Source organism: Sarcophilus harrisii, chromosome 1 (assembly GCF_902635505.1).
Source record: "Sarcophilus harrisii chromosome 1, mSarHar1.11, whole genome shotgun sequence".
Taxonomy (NCBI): Eukaryota; Metazoa; Chordata; class Mammalia; order Dasyuromorphia; family Dasyuridae; genus Sarcophilus; species Sarcophilus harrisii.
In genome coordinates this window covers 309395298-309422201 of record NC_045426.1, presented here as the reverse complement: position 1 = coordinate 309422201, position 26904 = coordinate 309395298, and the positions used below count along the sequence as shown (strand labels likewise).

The 26904-nt window shown below is 32.3% G+C and overlaps 1 protein-coding gene across 29 annotated transcripts in view; it reads left to right on the top strand.

Annotated features, from left to right (window-relative positions):
- The window catches only part of RBFOX1 (RNA binding fox-1 homolog 1), a 1689737-nt gene that overhangs the window by 1555721 nt on the left and 107112 nt on the right, over nucleotides 1-26904 (top strand). For 28 of the 29 annotated variants that reach the window (XM_031951810.1, XM_031951238.1, XM_031951046.1 and 25 more), the window contains 3 exons: nucleotides 12807-12950; nucleotides 18637-18690; nucleotides 26152-26244. In XM_031951810.1, the coding sequence (XP_031807670.1) occupies nucleotides 12807-12950; nucleotides 18637-18690; nucleotides 26152-26244 (291 nt within the window). The remainder of the gene's footprint in view (nucleotides 1-12806; nucleotides 12951-18636; nucleotides 18691-26151; nucleotides 26245-26904) is intronic. The other variant, XM_031950760.1, reaches the window with a different exon arrangement.

Sequence of the window (26904 nt, the reverse complement as noted above, 5' to 3'; positions counted from 1 at the left end):
TAAAACAGAGAAGTTTATATTTTATTCATTGGACAAAAGGAAGCCATTGGAATTGGTTGCATAAGGGAGTAATTTAGATAAGAAATGAAGAAAGCCTTAATTAAGATGGCAGCAGTGTGGGTAGAGAGAGACAGGGTTTTGGATGTAAAAGATGATTTGAAGTGAGAAACAATTTGACAACTGATTGGATAAGTGCATAGAGGAGAATGAAATGTCAAAGATCATGTTGAGAATGTGAATCTGAGGTACTGGAAGAATGATGGTGTCTTTGACAGAGGAAAGTTTGGAAAAGTAGAGGTTGTAGGGGGAATGATAATGATTTCAATTTTTGACATGGAAATATGTCTCTGGAACATCCAGTTTGAAATATCCCAAAAGATAATTGGTAATATAGGATTGAAACTCAAGGAAAAAGAGTAGGTCTCAATAAGTAGATCTGGGAGTCATTTGCATAGGAGTGTTAAACCCATAGGAACTGAAAATGTTAGGGAAAAAGACCTAATAGTCAGTGACATATATTAAGTATTTATTACATGCCAGGCACTGTGCTAAGTTCTGAAGATGCAAATAGAGGCCACAGACAAATCCTGCCTCAAAGATGTTCTAGTCTAATGAGGGTGACAATAAGGAAACATATATATATATATATAACAAATTATGTGCAAGATAAATAGGCAATTAGGAAGAAAAGAAAGATGCAAGAAGGGTTGGGAAAGACTTCACATAGAAGAGGGAGATTTCAGTTGGGACTTAAAGGAAGCCAGTACATGATGATGAGGAAAGAGAGCACTCCATATATGTGTGATAGCCAGAAAAAATGTTCAGTGTTGTGAAACAAAATGTTTAAGAATAGCAGACCAGTGTCAGTGGGTTGAAGAGAAAGGAGAAAGTAATGAGTTTCACTTTGGACATTTTGAGTTTAAAATGTCTACTGGACATCAGAAGGCAGTTGGAGATAAGAGATTAGAGATCTGAAAGCAGGTGGAGATATGAGATTAGAGGATCCCAGAGAGTTTGGGGAAGGATAAGAAGATTTGAAAATTATTTTCATAGAGATGGTAATTAAATCCATGGGAACTGATGAGATCACCAGAGGAAGGTGGGATACAGTGAGAAGGGAATACAACCCAGGACAGAATCCTGAGACATCTCCAATTATGGGGCATGATGAGGCTGATAATCTCAGCAAAAGAAACTGAGAAAGAACTATCATTCATGTAGAATGCAGAGTAAGTGAGTGATGTCAGGAAAACCAAGAGAGAAAAGAAAATTCAGGAAGAAACGTTCAACAGTGTCAAATACAGCAGATAGAATTAGGCCTGAGGAAAAAAAAAATAAGATATTACTTAGACATCATCTAGTTCAACTCCCATAGAGGTTTAGAATGTTGAAGTTATTTGCCTGGCTGCATATAGCTAATATGGAGCAGATGCAAGATTTGAACTCAAGCTTTCTGAGTCTAGGCTAAGTATCCCTGCTTTTAGCATTTCCTTTAATTAAAACATGTTTTTATGTCATATGTTATAGAGATAAAACTAAATGACTGAAGCATACCAATGTAAAAAACCTATTGTATAGTGATTTGCAGTATAGATATATGATACCAAAGGAAAACATAGTAGCCTTAAAAAATAATATACAGAACTCAGGGTGGAGCATAAGAGTAGGGGAGGTATTATAGGGAGAAGGAAGATTTGGAGATATTTTTCAAAAGAATGACAAGACTAAAGAAAATTGAATGGAAAGTTTGCCACAAATCCATGTTTCTTTTCAAATTATCTGTGACCAAATTGTGTTTATAGCTGTGTTCTTATATTTGACAGATAAAAATGGTGAAAACTAATTCCTTTTAGTTATAGTAGCTTAGTCATAATCTTCATTAAGAAAACATTTGCGTGTAACAGATTGTCTTTCCATGTAAGTTTCTAAATCTGTCTGTTAAAAAATTACTAGTATATATATATACACATACACACACATATATATATATATATATATATTTAAAGATATTCAATGATTACAACAAAGACTACAATTTCACTGACTACAGATTTATTTTTGAAGACAATTTTTTTTAAATTTATGGTTTGGATGTTGAAGTTTCAGCTTCTGTAAAAGAATGTGTGTACCTTGATTTTAGTGAAGCAGATCATTAGATTTCCAGAATCCATACAAGTATGGAATGGATTATGATTGAATGCCTTTTACTAATGTTTGTTAAAAACAGCCTTGACAACTGAAATGTGTTATACCAAGTCTTTAGGCTAATAAGAACTTTCTATATTAATGGATTGATCACACATTTCTAAGATTCCCATCTACTTCTAGGGCAAATTCATATATAATTTATTTTGTAGAACAAATGACCTACTGCTTCAGGAAATGCCTTTTGTATTTTTTTTTTCTTTAAAGAAATTACACCAGAAATGGATGCCAGGCCCTTTTGTCAAAAGAATCAAAAGGCAAAACACATCTTATTGTTCTAGGAATCTACTTATTTCTCTGGATGAGTTGAGAACCAACTGGATTTAAATTCTTTTCTACTGAGATATAAGGTTGGTCCAGTTTCGGTTTTTTCCAGTCTGAAATTTAGATAGTGCATTCCATTTTCTTTATTCATGAGAATACAGAGTTTATGGTTGATATGGGAGCCATTGGTGCTTTACTCTGGGATTTTCTAGGCAATCCAGGCAATACTCAATAGTAGTACAAAGAAACCAGAAAAACATCATGTTAAAGTAGAAGCAATATCATCAGCCTTGTATTTCAGAAGACCTAGCTTGGTCGGCCCTGCTCTTTTACAAACTAATTCGATGCTATTATAATGGAACAACATTTATTTTTTGAATTCCTTCATCTGTCAGAATTTCTGTCAGAATTACTTAGCTTTAAGAAACTGAGGAAATTTTCACTACATGGTTTCTTTTTTTTTTCATGGGGGCACACAAAAGTTTATTTTGCTGTTGTTCCTAAAAGATGGAAAAATGACTTTCAGTTGTATCTTCTTATGAGATTATGCTAGAACTGAGGCAAAAAAAAAAAAAAAAAATTCAACAAAGCTGCCCTTGCCACAGGACCTAGTATAATGAGCACTTGATTAACCCAAATTGACAGAGGAGCCTCTAATATTACTACTAACCTGGAATAATTAATATTTCATTGAGAATTTACCTAGTCATCTTTGTAGGCTAAATATAGAACTGGGAAAGGATCACTTGAGTCAGGACTTGGTTCAAAGACACTGTTCTTCCCTTGACCTTAGAGAAAGTCACTTGCACCAGATGAAATCTAGGAAAAACAACTTTTGTTGCCTTGTTTTCCTTCTCTTAAGGAAGAAGGAACCTTGATCTGAATAGTTTAAAACTTCAATAAAGGTCAGCTAAGTTTTTTGATCTTTTCCTCACCAATAATCGCTCTAGAACATGCCTATTGAGTGAAAAAAAAATCATAGAAATTTCATTGTGTAAATTAGCATCTGCTCTGACAAGACTACTTAATTATTTCTCCTTTTCTGATGTCAGACATTTGGTTTCTGGTATCTGCTTTCTGTACATTTTAAAGAATAAAGGTAATCACTATGGTGTCTCCTAAATCCAGTGATCACTAATTGTAATATAGGATTCTTTGCCCTTTGTTCTATACCATCTCTCTCATTGACTAAGTCATTGCCAGTATTTCTCATAGTTCTGCATAACTGGATATACTTTAAAATTATATAACACATGTCTGTAAAGCCATTGCTACAGAGCTGGGAAATAATATATTAGCTACAACAAAAGCACTGTGATTAAATTCATTTGTTTGCCAACAGAGCTGAAATGGAGGGGAGGGGATCAAAATCAAGTTAATCTCCATGGGCTAACATTCTTTGGCAGTAAATTTTGAAATAGCATCATACAAAAATGTCAAACTTTAGGTCTAATTCTTTCCCAAGGCTCCATTTTTTAAAAATGGAAAATGAATTTTCACAATCTTACTTCATTTTAAGTGGAGAATGCACAACATTGTCTAAGCAAGGTATGAAGTTGATTTAGTATGCATGATTTTTTTTTTTCAGTTCTTTGTACACATTCAATATGGTTACATTTTTGCTTAGAACATATATATTTTTCTCCCTGAACTTTTCTCGATTGCTTTTTTATCAGGTTTACAAATCAAATCAAATAGGTATATTGCAGAGCTCTGTGATATTATTTTCTGAGCTTATAGCCCAATGGATTGAATTATGCTTGCTCATGTACTGCTCTTGCTATTCTCTCCAGATTGAGAGAGAGTGACTGTGGGTGCTGTAAATTCACTTGGCTTCCAGCATTACTGGTTAAATCAAGAGCCCTATTCAAGCTTAGAGAAGAGACTGAACAAGTGTTCATTACACAAATCAATTTGGTCAAAAGTAAAGCACAGTGGGTACTCAACCATTGCTCACATAATATTGTCAACTTAATCAAATAATGCCTAGAAGACATTCACAAGCTTTTCTCTCAGAGAAATAACTTGATTGGTGTAGGAGGAAGAAACAGCTGGCTTTTCAAAAAATACACTTTTTATTTATCACTTTTAAGAACCTTGTACATAAAAGGAAAAACAAGTCTGTAATGTAGCTACAATACTAAATATTCAATAGGCTAATGGTGGGGAAAATAATGTTCCATTAGCTTCTTATGTCTTGGGTTTTTAGGAGGCTAATGGCGGAATTGGAGATAGTAAAAAATATGCACTTGTAAAATAAACTGTTTTCTGCTCCTGCTCTTTTTTTATTTCAATATATTTAACATCCTAGATGCAGAATCTCTTTTCTGTCCCCAACCCAAGTAACATATGAGCAGCAAGTAGTGAGATTCTTCTCTGTGTGGATATTCTTTTGCAGTTTTTTTGGTTGACAATGTCATATTGTCCCTTTTGAGCCACTCATTCTTTTGTTTACATGTAGCTGCACTTTCCTGACTTTTACCCACTCTACAACATATTTAACTAATTCACACTGTCTTAAAGGCAGTACTGGAGCTAGTGTTCCCTGAATAAGTAATATCAAAACTAAAAAACAAGGCTCTCATATCATTAACTTTATGCCATGGTCTCTTCTACCTCCCAAACCTTAATCCAATTTTTAAAATATGATTTAAGTGATGATAATCTAAAGAAGATCTAGGGAGAAGCATGATGGAGATAAGAAAGGACCAGAGAGAGAGGAAGACATGACTTCAACTTTGATTTTTTCACACATACTGACTCTGTAACTCTGGCCAAGTCCCCTAAGTTCTAATTTGAAGTCTTTTAGACTTCAAGTTGCAGAAATGGTACTCACTTTCCACAAAAGAAAGAATTTGTGCAAATAGGAGTTACCCAGAGCAATCAAATTTTCATTCCAGCACCTAGCCATATTTTATCTCAATACAAAATCAAGACTTTGTCTAAAAAAATTTAAATATCAAGAAATAACTAGAATGCTAGACATGGTGAATTTGAAAGGTAAGTAAAGAAAGAAGACAAAATTAAAAGGGGCAGCCAAAAGGCACATATTTTTTATAGGACTGCATTCATCCTTTGATATAGTCACTGCTGGGTTGGTCGATGCCTAAATCCAATTTCACTGGGATTAGTTTTGGGTAGCTCTGAGCTATTCATTGAATTAGGAATGATTATGGACAGAGAAGAGGCCCCCAGTTCTTTATTAAAGTCCTTGTGAAGGCACTAAGTGATCTTCAGGAGATTAAAGCCAGCGGTGTTTTCTTAGCATTGATAACACGCAGAAGTATCTGGGGAGTTTGTTTATTAAGAAATACCTGCAGCAAACATTCCAGATCCTGATAGGGATTTATCACTGGACCAAAGCAAGAAAAGGCATTGCCCTTGTAATGAGCTTATTCAGAAACCTCTAGTTAAGCCTTTGCAGAAAGATCAACAGTCCTATAGACCCACTCACATATACAGGAGCCTTCATCATGTCATTGTAATGTTGCAGCTGGAAACTTAAGAACATCAGCAGGTTTAAAGAATAAAGAGAAAATGCTATGAAATCATGATTTTCATGAAAATTCTTACTTTTCCAGTGCCAACTCACAGGATTGTGCTTTCTTTTCTTATAGAAAAGAGAGGTTTAAACCTGAAAGAGACATTGAAAATAATTGATTTGAATCACTTCACTTGATCCAGCAAAATTGATTTGCCAAAGGGAACACATTGTAGTCAATAGCAAAAATAGGATTTGAACTCTGGACTCATGGTCTTTTCCTAATCCTTATTTAAATTCTGTCCACAAAGGCTTGTGGATAGTTCTTCTGCTTAACATCTATACAACATTGGACAGGTCATTTTTTACCTTTTGAAAATTAAATTTCTTGATGTTTTTATTCTGATCTTAAAAAACCTCAATTGTAAAGAGAATTTCCATATACAAAATAGACCAAAAAAAAGTTGATTTTACACAAAATTGTCATTCTCTAATGGTATAATTTGCATAGGCATTTCCATTTGTTTCTTCATTTATAAAATAGAGATATAATTGTTTTTATTCTCATTTAAAATCAAAATACATTTAATATTAATGATATTAATTTAAATCAAGATTAACTTAATAATTAAAATGTGCCTTGCTTAAAAATCAAAGATACAGAAATCCAAGAAAACAAAGAAATGATTTTTTAAACATATGATTCTTTTTTTTTTCTGAGATACTCTAATAAACTTTAGTAAATTTTTGATGTTTACATTTACACGCAACTTTTTTGGAGTATATTGTATAATGTAAAATACTTCTATATGACATATTTCCCCTTTGAGTAGGAGCTAGGTATTATACTAAATAAAGTGATGGACCTGAAGTCACTTTCTAAGTGTGTGACCCAACGCATGTCACTTAATCTCTGTTTACCTCAGTTTCTTCATCTGTGTGTAATTTTGTGCAATTGTGTAATAGTACCTACATGAGATTATTGTGAGATAAAATGAGATAATACTTGCAAAGCACTTTGCAAACCATAAAGCATTCAAAAATACATGGAGGGGAGCAAGAGAAAGTTCAGAAGGGGATAGACAAGGAGGACGATTTTATTAATATTATATTTTATGTAATATAGAGGTTGAAAATTTTTGTAACAAATTTATTTAGGAAAATATAGTTAGCCTTTGCAAAAAGATGACACTTCTTTAGACTCACTTGCATGTTAAGGCGCCTTCCTTCTGTCATGGTAAGGTTGCAGCTGGGAGTTTAAAAACATCAGCAGGTTTAAGGAAGAAAGAAAATGCTATGAAATCATAATTTTCATGAAAATTCTTACTTTCATATAATTTTATATATAATTTCATATTCCATCCTAATCTTTGAGGATTGAAATGTTCATATGTTGGTTTTAAAATTCATAATTTTCTTAAAGCACCGTGGTTTTAGTATGCTTGGCTTTTCACAGTCTCCAAGTGGTAACTGTTTTCATCTCTGCTGTTTTTATGAGTATAAAGTGTTAAAACCTATGAATTGTTTTTAATGGTCATTTCTTTTTCTAGTGGTAATTTAGAGTATTTTTCTAGAGTTCAGTTTTCATTGACTTTAGAAGGGCAGGTGTATAATGTAATAATAGGAAGTAAGTGTTTAGGATTAGAGTTATGGTCAAGGACTACTCGGGTGATTTCCTAAATTAACAAGAGCAAAAAAAATAAAATAAAATAAAGATGCTCCCATTAAAACTATACCCTCGGAATAGCCATAAGGAAATTATTCTAGGTGTAAGAAATGATTGATTTTTCTTCTCAAACCGGCATTAGTTTGTAGTTATGCTGAGCATTGTATTCTTATGCAGCAAAAATATATCAACCACCTGAGGACAGAGTCCTTCTATGAGCTAATGAGATTTTCTTTTATGTGGTAACATTGAATTCTGAGGCTTTTTCTGAATTTATTCTTATGTAAAATACATAGAAAAGAAAGCTATAGCAGCACAGTACCCTTGGACACTCACACACAACCAAAGCAGAAAACTCAAAAATATATATATGATAATCTCTTAGAACAATTTTCTGTTCTTTCTTCACTAGTTTCTGGCTTATGCCATGCACACAGGTATTCATATATGCTAACTCATGGACACTTGTACAAATGCGTGTTACAAAATGATTAATTAAGCATTGTATGTTTTTATCAAAGAAAACAACACAAAGATTTCTCCAAAGTACTGTTTGACTAAAGATGATTAATTTTAATTTTCACATGAGTGACATAATGCTATTAATCATTTAATATGTTTAATCATAATCTCTGTAATTCCTAATTAGGTTTATTAAACTGAAACATTCTGCAGTTGTGGTAAAATATAAATGCACGTAAGTCCTCTTCTCAGAAAGGGAAATAAGCCATTTTAATTTGTAGTTAAGTAGTAATTTCGAATGAATGAATGGATAGATGAAGAATGAATGAATGAGAAACATTTATTAAGTGCTTACTATGTTCCTGGCATTGTACTAATGAAGGGTTTCAAGGTAGTTTTCTCAAATCAGCATCACCAGTGATCATATTACCAGTAAAAAAATGAACTTCCATGTAATTTTCAAGGGATTAGTGCTGGGCCTTGGTGTTCTCAACCTACATTGAATTTCTTCTTTAGGCAGTACTCCTGAGAAATACTTTTTAATTCTTTGTCTTCACTTCATTTATGGCACCCTTCCCCTAGAGAAAAGTTACTTGTAATGTTCTTGTCCCAGGAAGAAATGGGCATCTCCCTTTGTCCTCAAGGAGATCTTGCTTTCTACAACAAAGCTGTAACTTCAGTACCTTTAGTCCCCTGAGTAAAATACTTTCCACAGCTCTAGATGCTTGGTTGGTTAACATCAGAATGGGAGAGGTAGGAAATCAAAAAAGGTCTGGGTTTCCAATACTTGTTTGTTCTTTCTTCTTAACTATTCTTCAGGGGAACTATTAAATGCTACATTTAAAGCTCTTATTATATAATTAGATAGGCTATTTTACATTTACACACACCCATCTATATCTAGAGTGATCTATATTTACATATCTATATCCACTCTAAGTAGAGTAAGGCTTTACACTTTTTTTTTGAATTATGACCTAATGATCACAAAATAGAAAATTTCGATTATACCAAACTGAAAAGTTTTTGCACAAACAAAACTAATGCAGACAAGATTAGAAGGGAAGCAATAAACTGGGAAAATATTTTTACAGTCAAAGGTTCTGATAAAGGCCTCATTTCCAAAATATATAGAGAAATTAACTCTAATTTATAAAAATCAAGCCATTCTCAATTGAAAAATGGTCAAAGGATATGAACAGACAATTCTCAGATGAAGAAATTGAAACTATTTCTAGTCATATGAAAAGATGCTCCAAGTCATTATTAATCAGAGAAATGCAAATTAAGACAACTCTAAGATACCACTACACACCTGTCAGATTGGCTAAGATGACAGGAAAAATAATATGATTGTTGGAGGGATGCGGGAAAACTGGGACATTGATGCATTGTTGGTGGAGTTGTGAACAGAATCCAACCATTCTGGAGAAGTAGTTTGGAACTATGCTCAAAAAGTTATCAAACTGTGCATACCCTTTAGATCCAGCAGTGTTACTACTGGGATTATATCCCAAAGAGATTATAAAGAAGGAAAGGGACCTGTATGTGCACGAATGTTTGTGGCAGCCCTTTTGTAGTGGCTAGAAACTGCAAACTGAATGGATGTCCATCAGTTGGAGAATGGCTGAATAAATTGTGGTATATGAAAATTATGGAATATTACTGTTCTATAAGAAATGAGCAACAGGATGATTTCAGAAAGGCCTGGAGAGACTTACACGAACTGATGCTGAGTGAAATGAGCAGGACCAGGAGATCATTATATACTTCAACAACAATACTAGATGATGACCAGTTCTGATGGATCAGGCCATCCTCAGCAACGAGATCAACCAAATCATTTCTAATGGAGCAGTAATGAACTGAACTAGCTATGCCCAGAAAAAGAACTCTGGAAGATGACTAAAAACCATTACATTGAATTCCCAATCCCTATATTTATGCACACATGCATTTTTGATTTCCTTCACAAGCTAATTGTACAATTATTCAGAGTCTGATTCTTTTTGTACAGCAAAATAATGTTTTGGTCATGTATACTTATTGTGTATCTAAGTTATATTTTAATATATTTAACATCTACTGGTCATCCTGCCATCTAGGGGAGGGGGGGGGAGTAAGAGGTGAAAAATTGGAACAAGAGGTTTGGCAATTGTTAATCCTGTAAAGTTACCCATGTATATATCCTGTAAATAAAAGGCGATTAAATAAAAAAAAAAGATGCATAAACTAGAAGAGGTAACCAGATCAATTTAGAACATCTAATCAAAACCATTAAAGATTATTTGAAAATGCAAAAAAAAAAAAAAAGAATTATGACCTAATGTTTTCTCTTTCCGTCCTTCTTAAATTAGACTCAGTTGTTACTTTGAAATGATTTAAATCCCTGTTTGAAAGCTTTGTTTACACTGTTCAACTGATCTTTGATACAATATAGAAGTTCTTTCTGAGAATAGGTTTCTGAGAAACTTTCTTACTGAGTCAGTTTATGAAAAAATGTTTGAAAGCTTTGTTTACATTGTTCAACTGGTCTTCGATACAAGATAGAAATTCTTTCTGAGAATCTTTCTTAGTGAGTCAGTTTGTAAAAATCTGAAGGTTGTTAAGAATTCTGATAAGAGAAATAGTATCATTTATTGTTCAAGGAACACCTCTTATGAGAAGCATAGGGCATAGATAGGATCTTTTCTCTACCATGTAGGATCAGAATAGAAAGTTACCTTTTTTTTTTTTTTTTTTTTTTTTGCTTGAAAAAGAAAAGATATGTATCAGAGACAATCTTCATCAGAAATGTTAGTAGTATATGGGGCGAGGGATTAATGGTACTTTGCTATATGGCACCAAATTTAGAGGGTGCTAATAATAATATTCATGATCCTATAACGATAGAAAAACAACTGAACTTAGTGCATATTTAGCAAGAATAATTAAACTAGTTAAAATAGTAACTTCCTACATGTCAGGCTGGGAGGAATGTTTTCCTATACCTATTCATGGACTTTAGCAGAGCCCTAGCCGATCTTTCCTTATCTATCCATAATACCCATCTGTTTTTCTACCACTTACCTTGGATGTGGTTTGTAGACTTCATCACAGGTAGAAAAATACTTAATTAAGGCTTTGCTATACACAACTATAATCTTTTTCTCCTTTGATTATCTGGAAGAAAGAATGCGGTGGAATTAGAAGAAGCTAAGCCCTTAGAGACAAGTAATGTCAGCTGGAGTTATTGCTTTAAATAGTTCTCCATGTTTAAGCAAAATGAAAAGGTCACCCATGATAGAAATTGCTGGTCACAGAGGAAATCCTCCTCTTGGATCTTTTAACAACCTTGATGAGTTCCTGGACCTGTGTACCAGCCCCAGAGGAATTTGAATTCTAGATATAAATTAGTGAATCACAAAGGAACATTTTAAATGACATCTGTGGATAAGCCATGGTTACATGGCTATAATTAGAAATATGCCAAATTGTATCAATAAATGAACATTTACTAATTGCCTGTGCTCCAGATATGGGACTTTGTTGTCAGTTATGTCTGACTCTATGACCCCATCAGGGGTTTTCTTGGCAAAGAAACTGGAGTGGTTTACCATTTCCCTCTCTAGCTCATTTTACAGAAGAGGAAACTGAGACAAACTAACAAAATATGGATTGTCCAGAATCATAGAGTTTGTTAAGTTTCTTTCTTTCTTTTTTTTAATTTTCATACATGTAAAGATAATTTTCAGCATTTACCTAGTAAGTTTCTGAAGTTACATGTGAATTCAGATCTTTTTGACTCTTGGCCTGATGTTTGATCTACTGCACCTCCTTACTCCCTTTGGGCCTAAATGCCGAGAATACAGAAACAGAAGTTAAACTAGTCTTCAATGAGTTTACATTCTAGTAGGGGAAATAATATGTACCTATGGAAGTAGAAAAAAAATTAAAAATTAATAAATAAGTTTTTGAAAAGAGGAATCATAAAGGGAAAATCATTGAAGCTTTGTGAAGATGGCACTTTGTTATGAGTGATAATTTTTTTGAAAATTTCCTGTGGAAGATTATCTTTTTAAGTCTGCTTATATTTTACTTTTTAAATAAGATTATATTTCTGCTAACAAACTCTGAAAAATTCATAGCTACAGATCAAATGAACTTCCTCAGGAAGATGCCTTAATAAGTGTATCTCCAAAGCAGGTGAATTAAAATATATTAAAATCTTTTTGGTTTTAAAAGTATATATAAAAGTGATCAAACAGCAGACTTAATAAAAATCATCACAACAAAAATGTCTTCCTTTCCCTCTGTATTTTATATATTTAAGGGGCTACACGAAGTGGGTGAGATTTCATTCTTTTTATATGTTACTGCAAATATATTTATCCTACTTTTATAGGGTTTTGCCTTATAAGATATTTATAGCATTGTCTAAATGCTTAATTCAGTTGGTCAGCTTTTTTATATGCAGTGCCAAACAACTGGTTCAATTCTCCCTCTTCTTCAATTCAACCCTCAGTTGAATTTAGTTAATATTTTATCTGAGCAGACTCATATAGGCACATCCTTAGACACTTAAAATTGGATTAAACAAAGCCAACAGATTCTTCTTTCTTTTATAATTAAAGAAGACTTTTCCTTGACTCATTCTCTCACCCATTATGTGGTGACATGGAAAATAGATATTAGACCTAAAAGTACACTGAAGACCTCTTTTACTTTGTTTCTCTTTTGTTCTTTTAGCAGACAGATGATGCAGCACAGACTGATGGCCAGCCTCAGACACAACCTTCTGAAAACACAGAAAACAAATCACAGCCCAAGCGGCTGCATGTCTCAAATATCCCCTTCAGATTCCGGGATCCGGACCTCAGACAAATGTTTGGGGTAAGTATGTTCCTTTATTCATTTTTTGGAGAAGCACTCCTACCCTCCCAGAAGTGCCTTTCCTACATGATACTTAGGAAGCACAAGGGTTCCTTTCAACAGGAAGTGTTCTTAGGTGCGGGCCTAGATGCTACAAAGCCTTCATGTTTCGTATGGGCCTTAGCTTGGTTCCCTTAGGCACTTCTCTTTCATTTCTCACACATTCCCCTTCATTTTGAGAGTCAACCAGATGTTCCTTTTATAAGGAGCATTAGTATCAAAAGAAAAAAAAAAGAATATTAAACTGAATTTGCATGAAGGAATTTTGATATAATGGGACTGTAGAAATCCTTATGGAGCACTTTAAAATGTAAGTAACTAGATAGGGGCATGGAAGGAGGGATTACCATCTGTATCCTGGCCATCCCCAAATGTCACACTGGGGCCTGAATCTCACCAACAAACAAACAAAAAGCCTTATAAGACTAAAAGAGAATTTGTGAGATGAATATAACTATATCATAGTCATGAAACTATGATTTGATGATTAAGATATATAGGTATTACCCATGTGTATATATATATACATATATTTTATATAATATAGATATGCCTAATATCTATTTATATGTTTTAGGATTAATAATAAATGTTCTTCTTGAGAATCACAAAGAAAAATAAAAGGTCTATTATAGTTACCTAAGTATTTATCTTTCTACTTAGGAGAGAAGGAAAATTAGAAATTTATAGAATAACATATTATTCTGCTAAAATGCTGAAATATGGATAAATCTTAAGAATTGGGGATGGAGCTATATGACTTTGCCTTTATCCGAGGAACACTATTTTTTGAAGTAGAACAAGTGTTTCAGAGATGTCCACCTAGAATAAATTTGAATGTAAACCTATTTGGCAGGCATATGGAAAGATATTTGGCAATAGTAATTTCTTAAACTTTCTCTATTTTGAACAAATAAGCATCAGATTCCATTAAAGAAGAGGTATCCCCAATATGTGGAAGCTCCTTTTCCATCAGAGAGTGATATATAGTAAAGGGCCCTGAAAGGTAAAACATGTGTATTCATTGAGTTGTGGACAGTGGGGAGCTATTCTTATCTCTGCCCCTGTACACTTTTCCAGTAACTCAATACCCCTAAGGATATAAACATAACTGCATGATATCATCAGTCTTTTAGTAGCTATAGTTGCCAAATTTGGCTTACTACAGAACAATTATGAAAAAAATAGGCTTTTCTCCCCTGCTAGTCAGGAGGAATGTACCTTTTTGTTTACCTTTAAGGCCTCCATTAATTACTATTGATACTCCTTTATAAAAACTGAAATAAAAGGAAGAATGCAAGGAGAGTAATGGAAGAAGTTGGATATAGAAGTAGTTCTATAATTCCTATAAAGTGAAGAAATATCATCCAATCTAAATAACTCTAGGATTTGTTTTTTTCTTAATAAAAATACATGATATTTCATTAGCCTGTACTTGACACTACAACAGAGTATGCAACCCAAAAAAATGAACAATCCGGATTTGAATTCTGATATTTTAAAGGAGCAGATATACACACACACTTCTTTTTCTCTCATTTGGTAAAAACTTTAAACTCCTTTCATTCCTTCCAAAGCACAAAGGTCTCAGTACTTTCAAGCCAAAGATTAACAGTTCACATTAAAATGGAAGTTAAATATATTTAAATATTGAGACAATTTTAATAAGTATTAGAGGAATACCAATATTTACACATATGAGTTTTTCTAGAGACACCTGTCTATTAGATATCTTATTTCTTAACAAGAGCTATTTACTTAGGGATTATGGAATATTTGCCCACCTAGAAATAAATAGCTTGAGGGTAGTTTGGTGTCTTGTGATACATTTTGACTAATGTCCTGAAAGGTAGGTAGTCTTTGTTACCCTAAAATAGATCTTGCTCTGATGTCAAATTGGTAAAATATTTATTTGAATATTGGTGAGAATGGTCCCTCAAACCTAGTATCATAATGAGTGAAGGTAGAAGTAAAAAGGAAAAAAAAATTGGCCCAGAAAATTTGCTCAAATTATATTTGCATTAGTATAAATCAAATGAAGTCTTCCTTTCATCTGCAGAAAGCAATGGTCAAACCCAGAATGAATTGAATTGAAGGTAGTAGAAATAATGGTTTACTTACTAATCTCTGGTATACAATGAATTAAATAATGTTTCCTTTTTGGGGAGCTTCCTCACACATTCCAAACAAACTATCCAACTTTGAAAGGTAAGGACTCTGTCCCACTAATTTTTATATACTCTATAGTGGGTGTGGATATAAGAAGTCATCCAGTAAATATTTGTTGAGTTAAAGTGAGAACATTGATTCTGAATGAAACATTTGTTGGCCTAATGCGGCCACACGTGTTTTTGTCAATTTCTTTTTCTTCCATATGTTTCTTTCAGGTAGGAAATGTTAATCATTAAATGTATCATCAACCTTTCACACACTTCTGGAACACTATAATTTCTTTAGCATTATTTACCTTGGAAAAACTAGCTTGATCTCCTTTCAAGATTCATTCTAGAATTTCTTGATTTTATAGAGAATAGTTCAATTGTAGTTCACTCTATTCTTTGGGTTTGTAATTCTCATCTATAATTACTGTGGGATTGTAGTTGACCTTTGATATATTCAGAAACTACTGAGAATAGTTTCAAAATTTAATAGTGACTTTAATAGCATCCCTATATATTTATCAAAGCTAAAGTCTTATATATGGGAAAATGTTCTATTTAAATCTCGTTCAGAACCTATAAACTTCATCTTGTACCCACTGTTTTGTTAGTCAAAAATATATATAATAGCTTCTTTTATGTTTATGCCAAATATCTAATTTTTCAGTATATTGAAATTCTTTGGATATTTTTAATGCATTTAGAATTACTAGATATTAAATACATGTATTTGAATTCACATAGGCCTAGAAGAGTCATTAGTCATTATGTGTAAACTAAACTTTAGACTTTTTTTTATGCCATATTGATTTATCATCTTATATAGTTTTTCAGAAAAAAATTATTTGATCCAAGACAATCTACAGCTGCTTGATATATATTTCCTCTACTCCTTCTTTTGAAGATTTTAGATAAAGTTCTGAAGTACTTAACAGAATGTTTTTATGGAATCTGAGCTATATCATAACAACATTATTGAGCAAACACCAATTTTGCCTTTGTTTTTTATAGTGTCACTTTACAATGAAAATATGCCAGCTGTCTTTATATCATTATTAAACTTTCTATCATTCTTTCACAATTTATCTCGTAGTTCTAGATATTATAGATTTTGAATGGGGTATCATTCTTGTACCCTTAAATACTATACCAGGCATGCAGCATTATTGCTCAAATTAATTTGTTTTGTCTTTACTGACTCCTGGTTTTAGAACAGGAGTTTCATCGTGTCCATACAGAGAATTACCATTAGATGACATTTGGTGTATGGAAGTAGAGGACACATCTTTATTATTTTTCATCCATAAATAAATTTGTTTCTATTCTCTCATTCCTGAGATTGATTTGCAGCAATCTGTGTCCTTCCTATATTCTTAGTAGGAAGTAGAAAAAAAAATAGACTGCTTCTGAATAATGGAAACCATAGTGCTTTAGGTTAGTCTTTCAAATAAAATTGCAAGTTTTCTGTTGAAAGCTAAATTCTTTATTTTAAACAACTGAATCATAATTAAGACAAAATTTCTACTGGTAAAATTCAGAACACTGAAAAAAACTCAAAAAAAGAATGTTCTCTGGACTAAAGATTTTCATATATTTGCAAATTGCATAAACATTTATCAAAATCAATCCTTTTTTCTTTCATTTCTTTTGAGAAGGTCATATATGAAATTGGCCACTATAGTACTATCTCTTCTGAAATTATCATTATATTCATTATTATTCCTGGCTAAGCTATTCTTGTGATACACTTTCAATCTAAATATAAGAAATGTGAATTTTAATATTCCAAGCTTAAATTACGTTTCTTGTTTCCTTAATCATTTACTTCTTCAAAGCCAATAGCTACTTTATCTGAAAATATCCATTTTTATGGGTATCTTGTATAAATACATTTAAAGGAAGGAGCCCCCCAGTCTCTGGAATAAAATAACTTATACTTTTCCTAATTTTGCCCTATATTTAAAACTTTTCTTTCTTAATTTTTTGAGTGTTTTATTTTTAACAGGTTCCTTTTCTACCTATATGTAAAACTGTATGTGTGTGTGTGTGTGTGTGTGTGTGTGTGTGTGTAGTCTAGTAATTTCACTCTACTTTATATCATACATTGCCAAGCAGTGTTTACACCTCCCAATTTTATCATCTTGATTTGTAATTAATCAGTTGACTTGCTTTACTAGACTTTGTTCTAAACTTTCCTAGTGCTTCCTTCCCTAGAGAGAATGTACATTGATCATGTGAAGTCTTATTTGTTCTTTAAGTCTTAATCAAATGGACTTTCTCTACTCTTCCTCTCTCTCTCTCTATACCAACCACAGCCTCTATCTACTTAGTGGTTTCCTGCTGCCTCAAAAATACTTGGGTTAGAGAGTAGTTTAGACAGATATCATGTAAGCTGGGTAAAATAGGATAGAAAAAGGCAAATGGAGTAAAATGAAAGCAAAAATAAGGGGAAAACAGTCATAATTTGAAGGTCCGAATATTGTTTATCATCATGAAAAGGATAGTTAATTCTCATTTATTCATATAGATCTTTCACCATCACCCCTCCCCTCTTTTTAAAATTAATGAACTAGGTCTTAAATTCCAGGCTGACTCTCTCTGGTCACTTGGTACATTCCTAGCAGGTGTGTTTCTCAAGAAACAAACCGGTTCCTGAGCAAAATGTCAGAAAAAAAGTATTTTTATTGGGAATTGTCTTGAAGCCAAAGGAAATTAATTTGAGGGTTGCTCCATGTTGATATTATCCATCTATGTCATTTTTTAATTGATATTCCCTTCTCTTAGTGTGGATCAAACACACACCGGATGTGTATGTCTTAAGTTTTTCAACATTAATAAATCTATTCTAGGTATGAGTCTTAGAAATAAATAAATAGATAGATAAAAGGATGAATATAGCCCCATTTTACCTATTTTGACAGTTTTTAAAAGTATATTTTTAATAACATTGAAAAAAATCACAGTATGGCAGTTATTTTTTTTTTAGAATATTAAAAGACAAATCAGAGTTATACCCATATTTTGAGGAATGCCCAGGTCATTGGTATAATTCGTGTTTCTCCATGAGTACAGGCCCTTTTATGTCATCTTTACCTTGTTCTGAATATTATTGTATACCACAGTGGAAAGAATCAGGATATTGCACATCAGTTGCCAAACTCCTGTTGAAAACCACTTTGTCCCACTGAAAAATGAAATGGGCCAGTGCTACTAAACTATTCCTAACATTATTATTTTGTTTGTATTTATTTAGTAAATAAGTCATCCACACTAGACCAGAGATTCTGCCTCAGAATTTCATACTATGGGAATTTAGCAGTTTGGGTTGAATTGCTTCTCTGTGCTAATTATACCCTTTAACTGTGGAGTATTAAATACAGTTTATGACTTTAACATACCAATATTTTCATACTCTGAAATAATTGCCAGTTTGTGTAGCATGATATGCTTTCATTTGCTCATGTTTATATATTTCTGTTTCTTTGCAGCAATTTGGTAAAATCTTAGATGTTGAAATAATTTTTAATGAGCGAGGCTCAAAGGTAAGTTGTCTAATTCATTCTAGGATATTTTAGGTTACTTAAAGCAATTTTTATGAGTAAGGGGGAAACAACTGCACTGATGTAATAAAACTATGGTTATGTGTTTAAGGTATAATTTAACGGAAATGCCTTTAGAGAACTACTCAGTTTCCAAAACATTGTGAAATTTATTGGGTCTAGTTTAGTATGTGTAAGAAGTAGATTTTTAAAAGTCCTGAATTTGTCAACATTTTCATTGAAAATTATTTGTGCTTTAAAGTAATGATAGTTTATGCTTATGTATTTTTGTCTTTTAGGGGTGACTGTTTATATGGAAATCAGTTGGCATTCTCATGAGAAAGTTTTTTGTAATGTGATTTTTCCCATATTATTGAAGTGCAGTTCTTTTCCTAGATAGTAAAGAAACTTCTAATACACCAACCCTTTGAATACAATCAAATTTTTACTATATGGATTAATATTTTGAATTTTTTCATAGCAAACTTAGTTTAGGATAATCTCTCTGGAGGACTGAAAATATAATAGAATATTTTAGTATTAGTAAGAAGCTAATATAAAGTCATTATTTGTTAAAGAAGGCTTCTTCTATTTTTCTCCTTTCAAGTTTTTCTTAGGATAAAAGTATTGGGGAACATTTCCTATTCCCATTTTACATTAATTTTTTTCCTACAATTTCCAATGTGTTTTCACATTCCCATGAAAGCACTCAGACCCTTTATTCATAAAATCAGGTATTTCCTTTATGTTGGGATCATGGTGAACTCATATGCTGAGTTCTGTTTTTCCTAGGAGGAGCTAATGGCAAAATATTTTTTTTCAGGTATTCTCTTCCCATCACATCATCATAATACCATTTATGAAAATGATTTAAGTAATTTAATGGTAAGGAGGAAGTTATGATTTAGAGTTTTAGAAATTTCAAATCCTATTTTCTTTTCCAAATGATAAAATACCACAATGGGTCTATGATATCATTAATATGAGCCAATCCATCCATCGAGGTGTGAGACTTTTTGTCTGGATCGACATGTAAATCTTCGGTGGCAGTTCACCCAACATATCTGATTTCTTGACATTGTGTTAGTATAACAGTGGAGCATACTGGCTAAATATCAATTTATCTCTTGTTCTTGCTACATGACTATTTTACTGTTTTTTCAATTCATATTTCTCCTTGTTTAATCATGGACTTCTGCACAATCCTTCATTGGTAATATGTCATTGCCTCTTTACTCCCAACATGAAGATCTTTCTTGCTTGTGAAGTGATCCACCACTTTAAATATTTGGAGATCAGAATCTTTTATAATTGAGAGTAATAGAGCCTTACCAAAAAGATATTAATGTTAAAAAGAAGGGCCTTTATTGTAAACATGAGCTGGAGGTAAGAGGGTCATTTAAATTACTATGCAATTTCCCAAAGACATTCTAGCCTGTTTTCCCCTTTTTCAATTCTGAGACCAAATTATTGTTCATTGCTATATTGCCTTTAAATGGAAACAAATCTTAGACTTTCTGTCTTTACATTTAGGGGCTACTAATGAATTATGTAGTGAGAAATCACCTATCATATAAGAAATAAATTTTTTTTTTTAAATGATACTTCCTGGTCTACAGTCAGAAATAAGTTTTGGTTTAGGCTGTACTTATGTGCATTTCTGAAAAGAGTTGGTTCTAAGTATGGTGGTTCACAGTCAGCTTTTTTGTGTTTAACCCCTTAAAGAAGGAAAAAAGTATTATTCCTTTATTGAATTGTATATTCCAAGACAGAGATGCCAGATGTGGCCTGAAGGCCCCAAGCAGCCCACAATATTTCTTAATGCAGCGTGATTATTAATTAATTACATTATTATGTATGTAATTAATATGTAATTGGAAAATATTTAACAAAATAAATAAAAATGTAATAAAACATACATAATACTACATTTTAAAACTAGATCAACATACAGCCCATGAACATTCTTATGTGCAGAGTAGTGGTCCCCATATCTCTTTGAATTTGACATTATTGTTCTAAGAAATTTATCAATCTCCCTTCCAGACAGACATAAAATCAAACATAGAAGTGAATCCTAGAGGAAGTAGTACTTTTTCCCTGCCTTAGTATAATTGATGCTTATTAATGTGGATGATTGAGAAATTAGTTCATTATTACTCTTCTGTTGCTTTACCCAATTATATATGCCCACCATGAAAAATGTTTTATAGACTTTTTTGGCAGTTCACTACCTCTGACCTTTAAAAATAATGTTTTTATCTCAAATATTTAAAAAAGCATTGCAGAAAGTTTTTATATAGCAGAATAAATTACTTCTTTTTGCAGTTTTTTTCATGTAGGCCTATTTAACAAGCTGGCAAAAAAAATAATATCAAAGCCTGAGAGTTTTACAAGTTTTCTTCCAAGCCCGAGTCTGAAGAATTGCATTTCTTAAACTTTTACAAAAACATTTTCTACATTTTTGCCAGTATATGCATTTATTTATATATAAGCATAAATACATTTACATCTAGCTATGTATAAATACATACAATGCTTTTTATTCATAAGCCTGCTTTTTCTGAGCTGTTTTGGGGCATGAGAAGAATATCATTTGCAATTCAGAAAGTAAAATGGTGTCTCTGTTTTTAAGCTACCATCATCTCTGTGACTTGCCTGACACTGGGAACCTCAGGAATAAGTCCATTTACAGTTGCATATCCCAAAATGTACACCTTCCTTTTTTTTGATTGAGTAACATAAAAAATAGCTTCTCTTAATGGGTGTAGGGCATTCAATATGCCCCCCAGGAAAAGAGTTACTCTTATAGGTGAGTTTATTGGGATCCTTCTATAACATAGTACTGACAAAAAAAGACAAAACAGTGGTGAATTTCTAAATTGGAGTATTTTATACTCCTAGGAATATTTCGGTTTCCTTTAACTGATATTTAGTATCAGTCTGATTTGATGAAGAGAAGCTTATTTAAAGTAAAATATGTATATTAGTAGGTAAAAAATTACCATGACCTTTTTGGTATCAGAAATTGGTCAGAAAATAGAAAGTTTGTTGAGGGCCAGACTGAATAATTTTCTGATATGTTACTTAAGCCACACCTAGGGATATTCCATTGGTATTAAATGAGTGTGCTATTATACCAGGAATATATACCAAGTTTTATTTACATAAGAAAGTTCTGCAACATGATGAATAGAGAACTAGTCTTGGGAGAATGAAAGATCTGATTCCATTGCTACCTTTACCAAAATTCTGGCTTTATGGTATTAGAAGCAACTCTCTGACATTATTACTTGGGTTTCCCCCCATTCCCCTTAGCTTAAAACAGAATTTCACTAATCACATAAAAGCTTAACATTGAAATATAAGTAGAAAACACAATATTCAAAAGTTCTGTCAGGCATCTGAAGTTCTAACCTGCATTAATAAGAGGGAAATTTCCTTATAGGGACCTCTTTAAGCCAATGAAATTACAGCCCCCCCCCACCCTTTTTTATCCCTCTTTGTTAATATTTATATTGCACAAGTAGGAGAGTTATAAATTATGAAAATAATTTTTTGAAAACAACCATATAAACTTGGATCTGGTTTGAGAGGGACTATAAGAGAAAATAAATAGAATCAAATCAAAATAAAATTTGATTTTATTTGTAAAAATTAAAGTTATCTGCCATTTTAGCTGTATTTCTAGTGTAGAAAGCAACTCCACATTTGTGTGTTTATTAGATTTTAGGAGGTACATTTAAGAATGGGATATGATAGTAAGTAAAATATCATTACTCATAAATAATATCTTCAGAAATATTATTTCATAGTTATAATTCAGATATAAAAAGATTATGAAATAATAGCATTTTTAGTTGTAGAGGAACTTTTGAAATCATCTAGCTCATTTTATAGAAGAGTGGAGTGATGTATTTCAACTTCTCTATATTCCCAGAGTTAGGATTAGACTGCTTGAAATTTTAGGTTTTGAATTATTTTTTTCCTCCTGAGTAAGTTTTATCCGAACTTTTTTTTTTTTTTTTTTTTTTTTGGCTGAGGCAATTAGGGTTAAGTGACTTGCCCAGGGTCACATAGCTAAGTTAAGTGTTTGAGACTAGGTTTGAACTACTGTCCTCCTGATTCAGGACTGGTGCTCTATCCATGCACCACCTAGTTACCCCTTTATCTGAACTTTTGATATGTTGTTAAACTTCTTTGATTCAACTGTTCCTACCTAGACTTTCACCATACTTTTTGTGATGTAAAATAACCAATGAGTCTTTTAATGTTAATGGAAGACTAGTTTAGATTTCTATCCATTTCTCATTCCAAAAAACTGCAGTTTTCTGAGGGAAACAATTTACTGTCATTCAACAATACAAAAGGATGCTCCTATAATATCAAATTTGAAAAAGGGACAAGCTGAGATATTTTATACTGGATATCCTTTAGTATTAGAGCACATTTATAAACCAGGTGAAGCAAAGCACCTTGGGTTCTGAGTTGTTAGCTAATTTGGCTCCCGTAATGCTAATAACCAGATACTTGGCAGACTATTTCCTTTGTTCTCTAAGACTCTAGTACCTTTTATTCTTTTGCTCTTCAGCAGTTTCTTTCCAAGTTTACATCTTTTCTTGTGTTGGTACTATATTTCTATCTATATTTTCCAGGGAAAATTTTCCTTATCTGGCATGAATGAACGTTTCTATTTTACCTTATAATAATAGATCTTCCTTAGAAGTCACACACCAATATCAGCTGTTTCATCACAGCTGTTCTGGTTTTTAATTCTGAATCCAAATCAAGTTTAATTTTCCCCCACTCCCTCAGTTTGAGTTGAAGGTCACATACCCTGATAATAATCCCATTAGCAAGTACAATATAACTAACTATGTAGTTAGCTCTAGGAAGTTCTAATATGGAAGACTGAAAGTTTCTTTCTCCCAAGGTACAAGACTATCACCAGCTATGAAATGTAAGGGATTTGGCAGATCTTTTTATTAATAATAAGGCGGCACCTGATTTTTGATAACCAATAAAGGATAATTTTTCCTAGTCATATCTTATCTTCTGTCTGAGAAGCTTCCATAACCTGTTGTACTTCTTAGTCCTTGAGTAGTTAGATCCCAATTAGTGCAAACAATAATCTTATGAAGTGGTTGCATTATTTGAATTTGTTCTAAATATTTCCATTGGACTGGAACCAATGACCATATTGTACGTAATTTTAAGTTATAATAGTGGGGATTCATAATATATGCAACACTTAATTATAATTCATTATTCACACTAATTAAGATTATACTGACTGACTTGTTACCATTAAAATGATGCAACACTCCTCATGCAATCAAAATTTTATTTTTTGTCTTTCTGGGTCATGCTATACTGAACACCTCTTAACACCAAATTTGCTTAGCATCTACTGCTCAGTTTGGGATCTTGCAACTGATATTTTTGCTTGAGAATGTTTATTCTTAGAAAAATGAAATCAAACAAATTCATAGATTAAATCCATTTTTGCAAATGATTTTAAATATAATGGGAGTTTCCTTTCTAATGCTTTTTTTCTGCAATTCAAGTCAGAGAAAATTTTTTAATCACACTTCTGTCCTCCTGATACTTCTTTGGGTCACTTTCATTTGTCAATGATCAAACTGGCATTATGAAAAATGAATTTAGTCTCTAATTTTGAATATCATGAGTTTATTTAAGAGAATATTGAGTCAAGTAATCTATAAATTTCAGACTGGACAGATACATTGTCTTTAAGAAATTGATATGATATAGAATGCCACTCTTCATATATAGAAAGTCTTTTCCATTCAAAATGATATTGAGCCACCATATTTATGAACATTTGCTTAGAGTTGTTTTTTTTTTTTTTTTTTTTTTTTTTTTCAGTAGTAAGCAGATAGGTTCAATAGACTCACTGATACATTTTTGCTTAGGTATTTGTCCTTGTAACCAATAGCACACATTTGTATTATGGCTGATAATTAAAATTTTGTGGCCATGGAAGAGAAAATTGATAGATGGTTCACCCACCTATAAGAGAATAAAAACTTGACTTTGGTTTTGTATTAATACCATGTAATAATTAGATTACCTGGAACCATTCTACTTTCCATTCTAATTGTACATACAGAACAAATGCTATTCTCTAGTTTCCTCTTTTTGGCCTCAGAATATGCTACTTGTCTGAGTTTAACCTATAAATATAATAAAAATAATTAGTCCACATGGTTAACTTATTAATCCATTTTTAAGGACATAGTTTTTCCAATATGGAAGCCTCATGAAGCCTTAAAATAGCATTCATTATTAATAATAGTACCTATAAACTCTATCTAGTTTACCAAGTGAAAGTTGGGGGAACAAATTAAAGTTTACACCCAAGTTGTTTCAAAGGGTTGGTGTATGTTTCTGACCATAATATGCAGATATCATTAAAAGATGGGAAGGCTCTTTTTAGGTAGTAGCGTCAGGGAAGAAATGCATGTATTTTAACAATTTTAAGTTTAGTGATAATTAAGCTGTAATATTAAAATAAAAATATGCCAGAAATGTACTTTTTAAAAAAAATTAGTCAATTAGTCAACTATATGTTTAACATATATTATACAAATGTATTCTAGATAAATGCTCTTGTATTTTTCTGAAGAATTGACTTATGTAGTAAGTGTTTCAAAACTACTCAGCAAGTACACGCATTTCTCTTCTACTAATAAGGTAGTAAGGATAGTAGGCAACTGAATTTGCATGCACATGACCTAAAAAAAAGTGTTGATGTAAAGTGCTTAAAATGTTCCTTGAACTGCATTCTTAGTTGAAAATTATATTCACATCAAGTGATTTTTGTTTATTAAATTAAAATGTTTAAGCTTTATTATGAAAGATCTTTCATTTGTGAGGATTTTAATTTATTTTTAATAAGTAAAGGCTGTAGCATTTAACAACAACAACAAATTAAATAACCCTAGTGTTGCATGAAGAAGAAATGTTCTTACAACCACACAGCATGATTCTGTAGGCAATGTTTTAGAGTATACTGGCATTCAGTGTTGAATTTTGTGCACAATTTAATTTTTTTTTAAGATCTGCATGTCAAAAAGTGGTTCCCTTTATCTTCTCATTATTTTAGTTTATTCTCTGTGAAAGACACTGTAAATTTATTTTGATCTCATTTTCTTTCTGTTAGATTTATTTTCCTCTGTAGTGACATTTAGAAAGGTATTTTTGGTATTCTTTGAATTCTTTAGGGGGTATATCTAACTGGTGAAAGAGAGGAAACTTGTTCACATTTATCTCTTACTTATCGCACATCTTAGTACTCTTATAATTTCTCTAATTTGCATGTTACAGAAATGAAGCAAGGACAAGAGATAGAAATTAAATGGAGAGAACATTTAAAAAGTGATCATTGATTGAAATAATAATGTGCATGTTGTTTTCCCCCCTTCTCCCTCCTGCATGCAGGGATTTGGTTTCGTAACTTTCGAAAATAGTGCCGATGCGGACAGGGCGAGGGAGAAATTACACGGCACCGTGGTAGAGGGCCGTAAAATCGAGGTGCATGTTCAAAATATTTTCCTTTTCATCTTTTTGATAAATGTCTGCTTCACTCTCATACGTTGTTTCAGATGCATCATTGGTGTCCTGTGTGTGCGCCCCTCCTCCCTTCCCATTGTTTATATATATATATTTATATATAAAAAAGGAAATCTGGCCTTACTTGTTTTGTTTTGTTTATTTTATTATTCTCATTCTTATTGCTGAAAGGTGGATGACAGAAATGAGACAAATGAAAGCTTAATCTTTTGAACTTATTATTTTCAATGTTTTGTAAATCAAATGGGTGCAGTAGATTCCAAACAATAGAAAAGCATGACAGAGCAAACCAAAAACAAAGCAGCTTTTTTTTTTTTTCTGCTGCAGGGTTGATGAGGGATCCGCAGTGGCTTTTTTTTTTTTTTAAAAGCAAATTGGGAAACACAAAGCATTACTAAATAAATAAATAGAAGAAAAAAAAATCTTGTACATTTTGCTTCTTAAAGAAAAATGACAGTTATCAACAGGCATGTTTTTAAGGTTAGTAGCCTGTGCCCTCTCTAGAAGGAAAAAAATGGGGGAGCAATAAAATGTTTACATAAAGAGCCTGCTTTTTCTACCACCGGATCCCCCTCAACACTGCCATAGGATTATAATTGTTAGAATTTTAAAAAGAAAAAA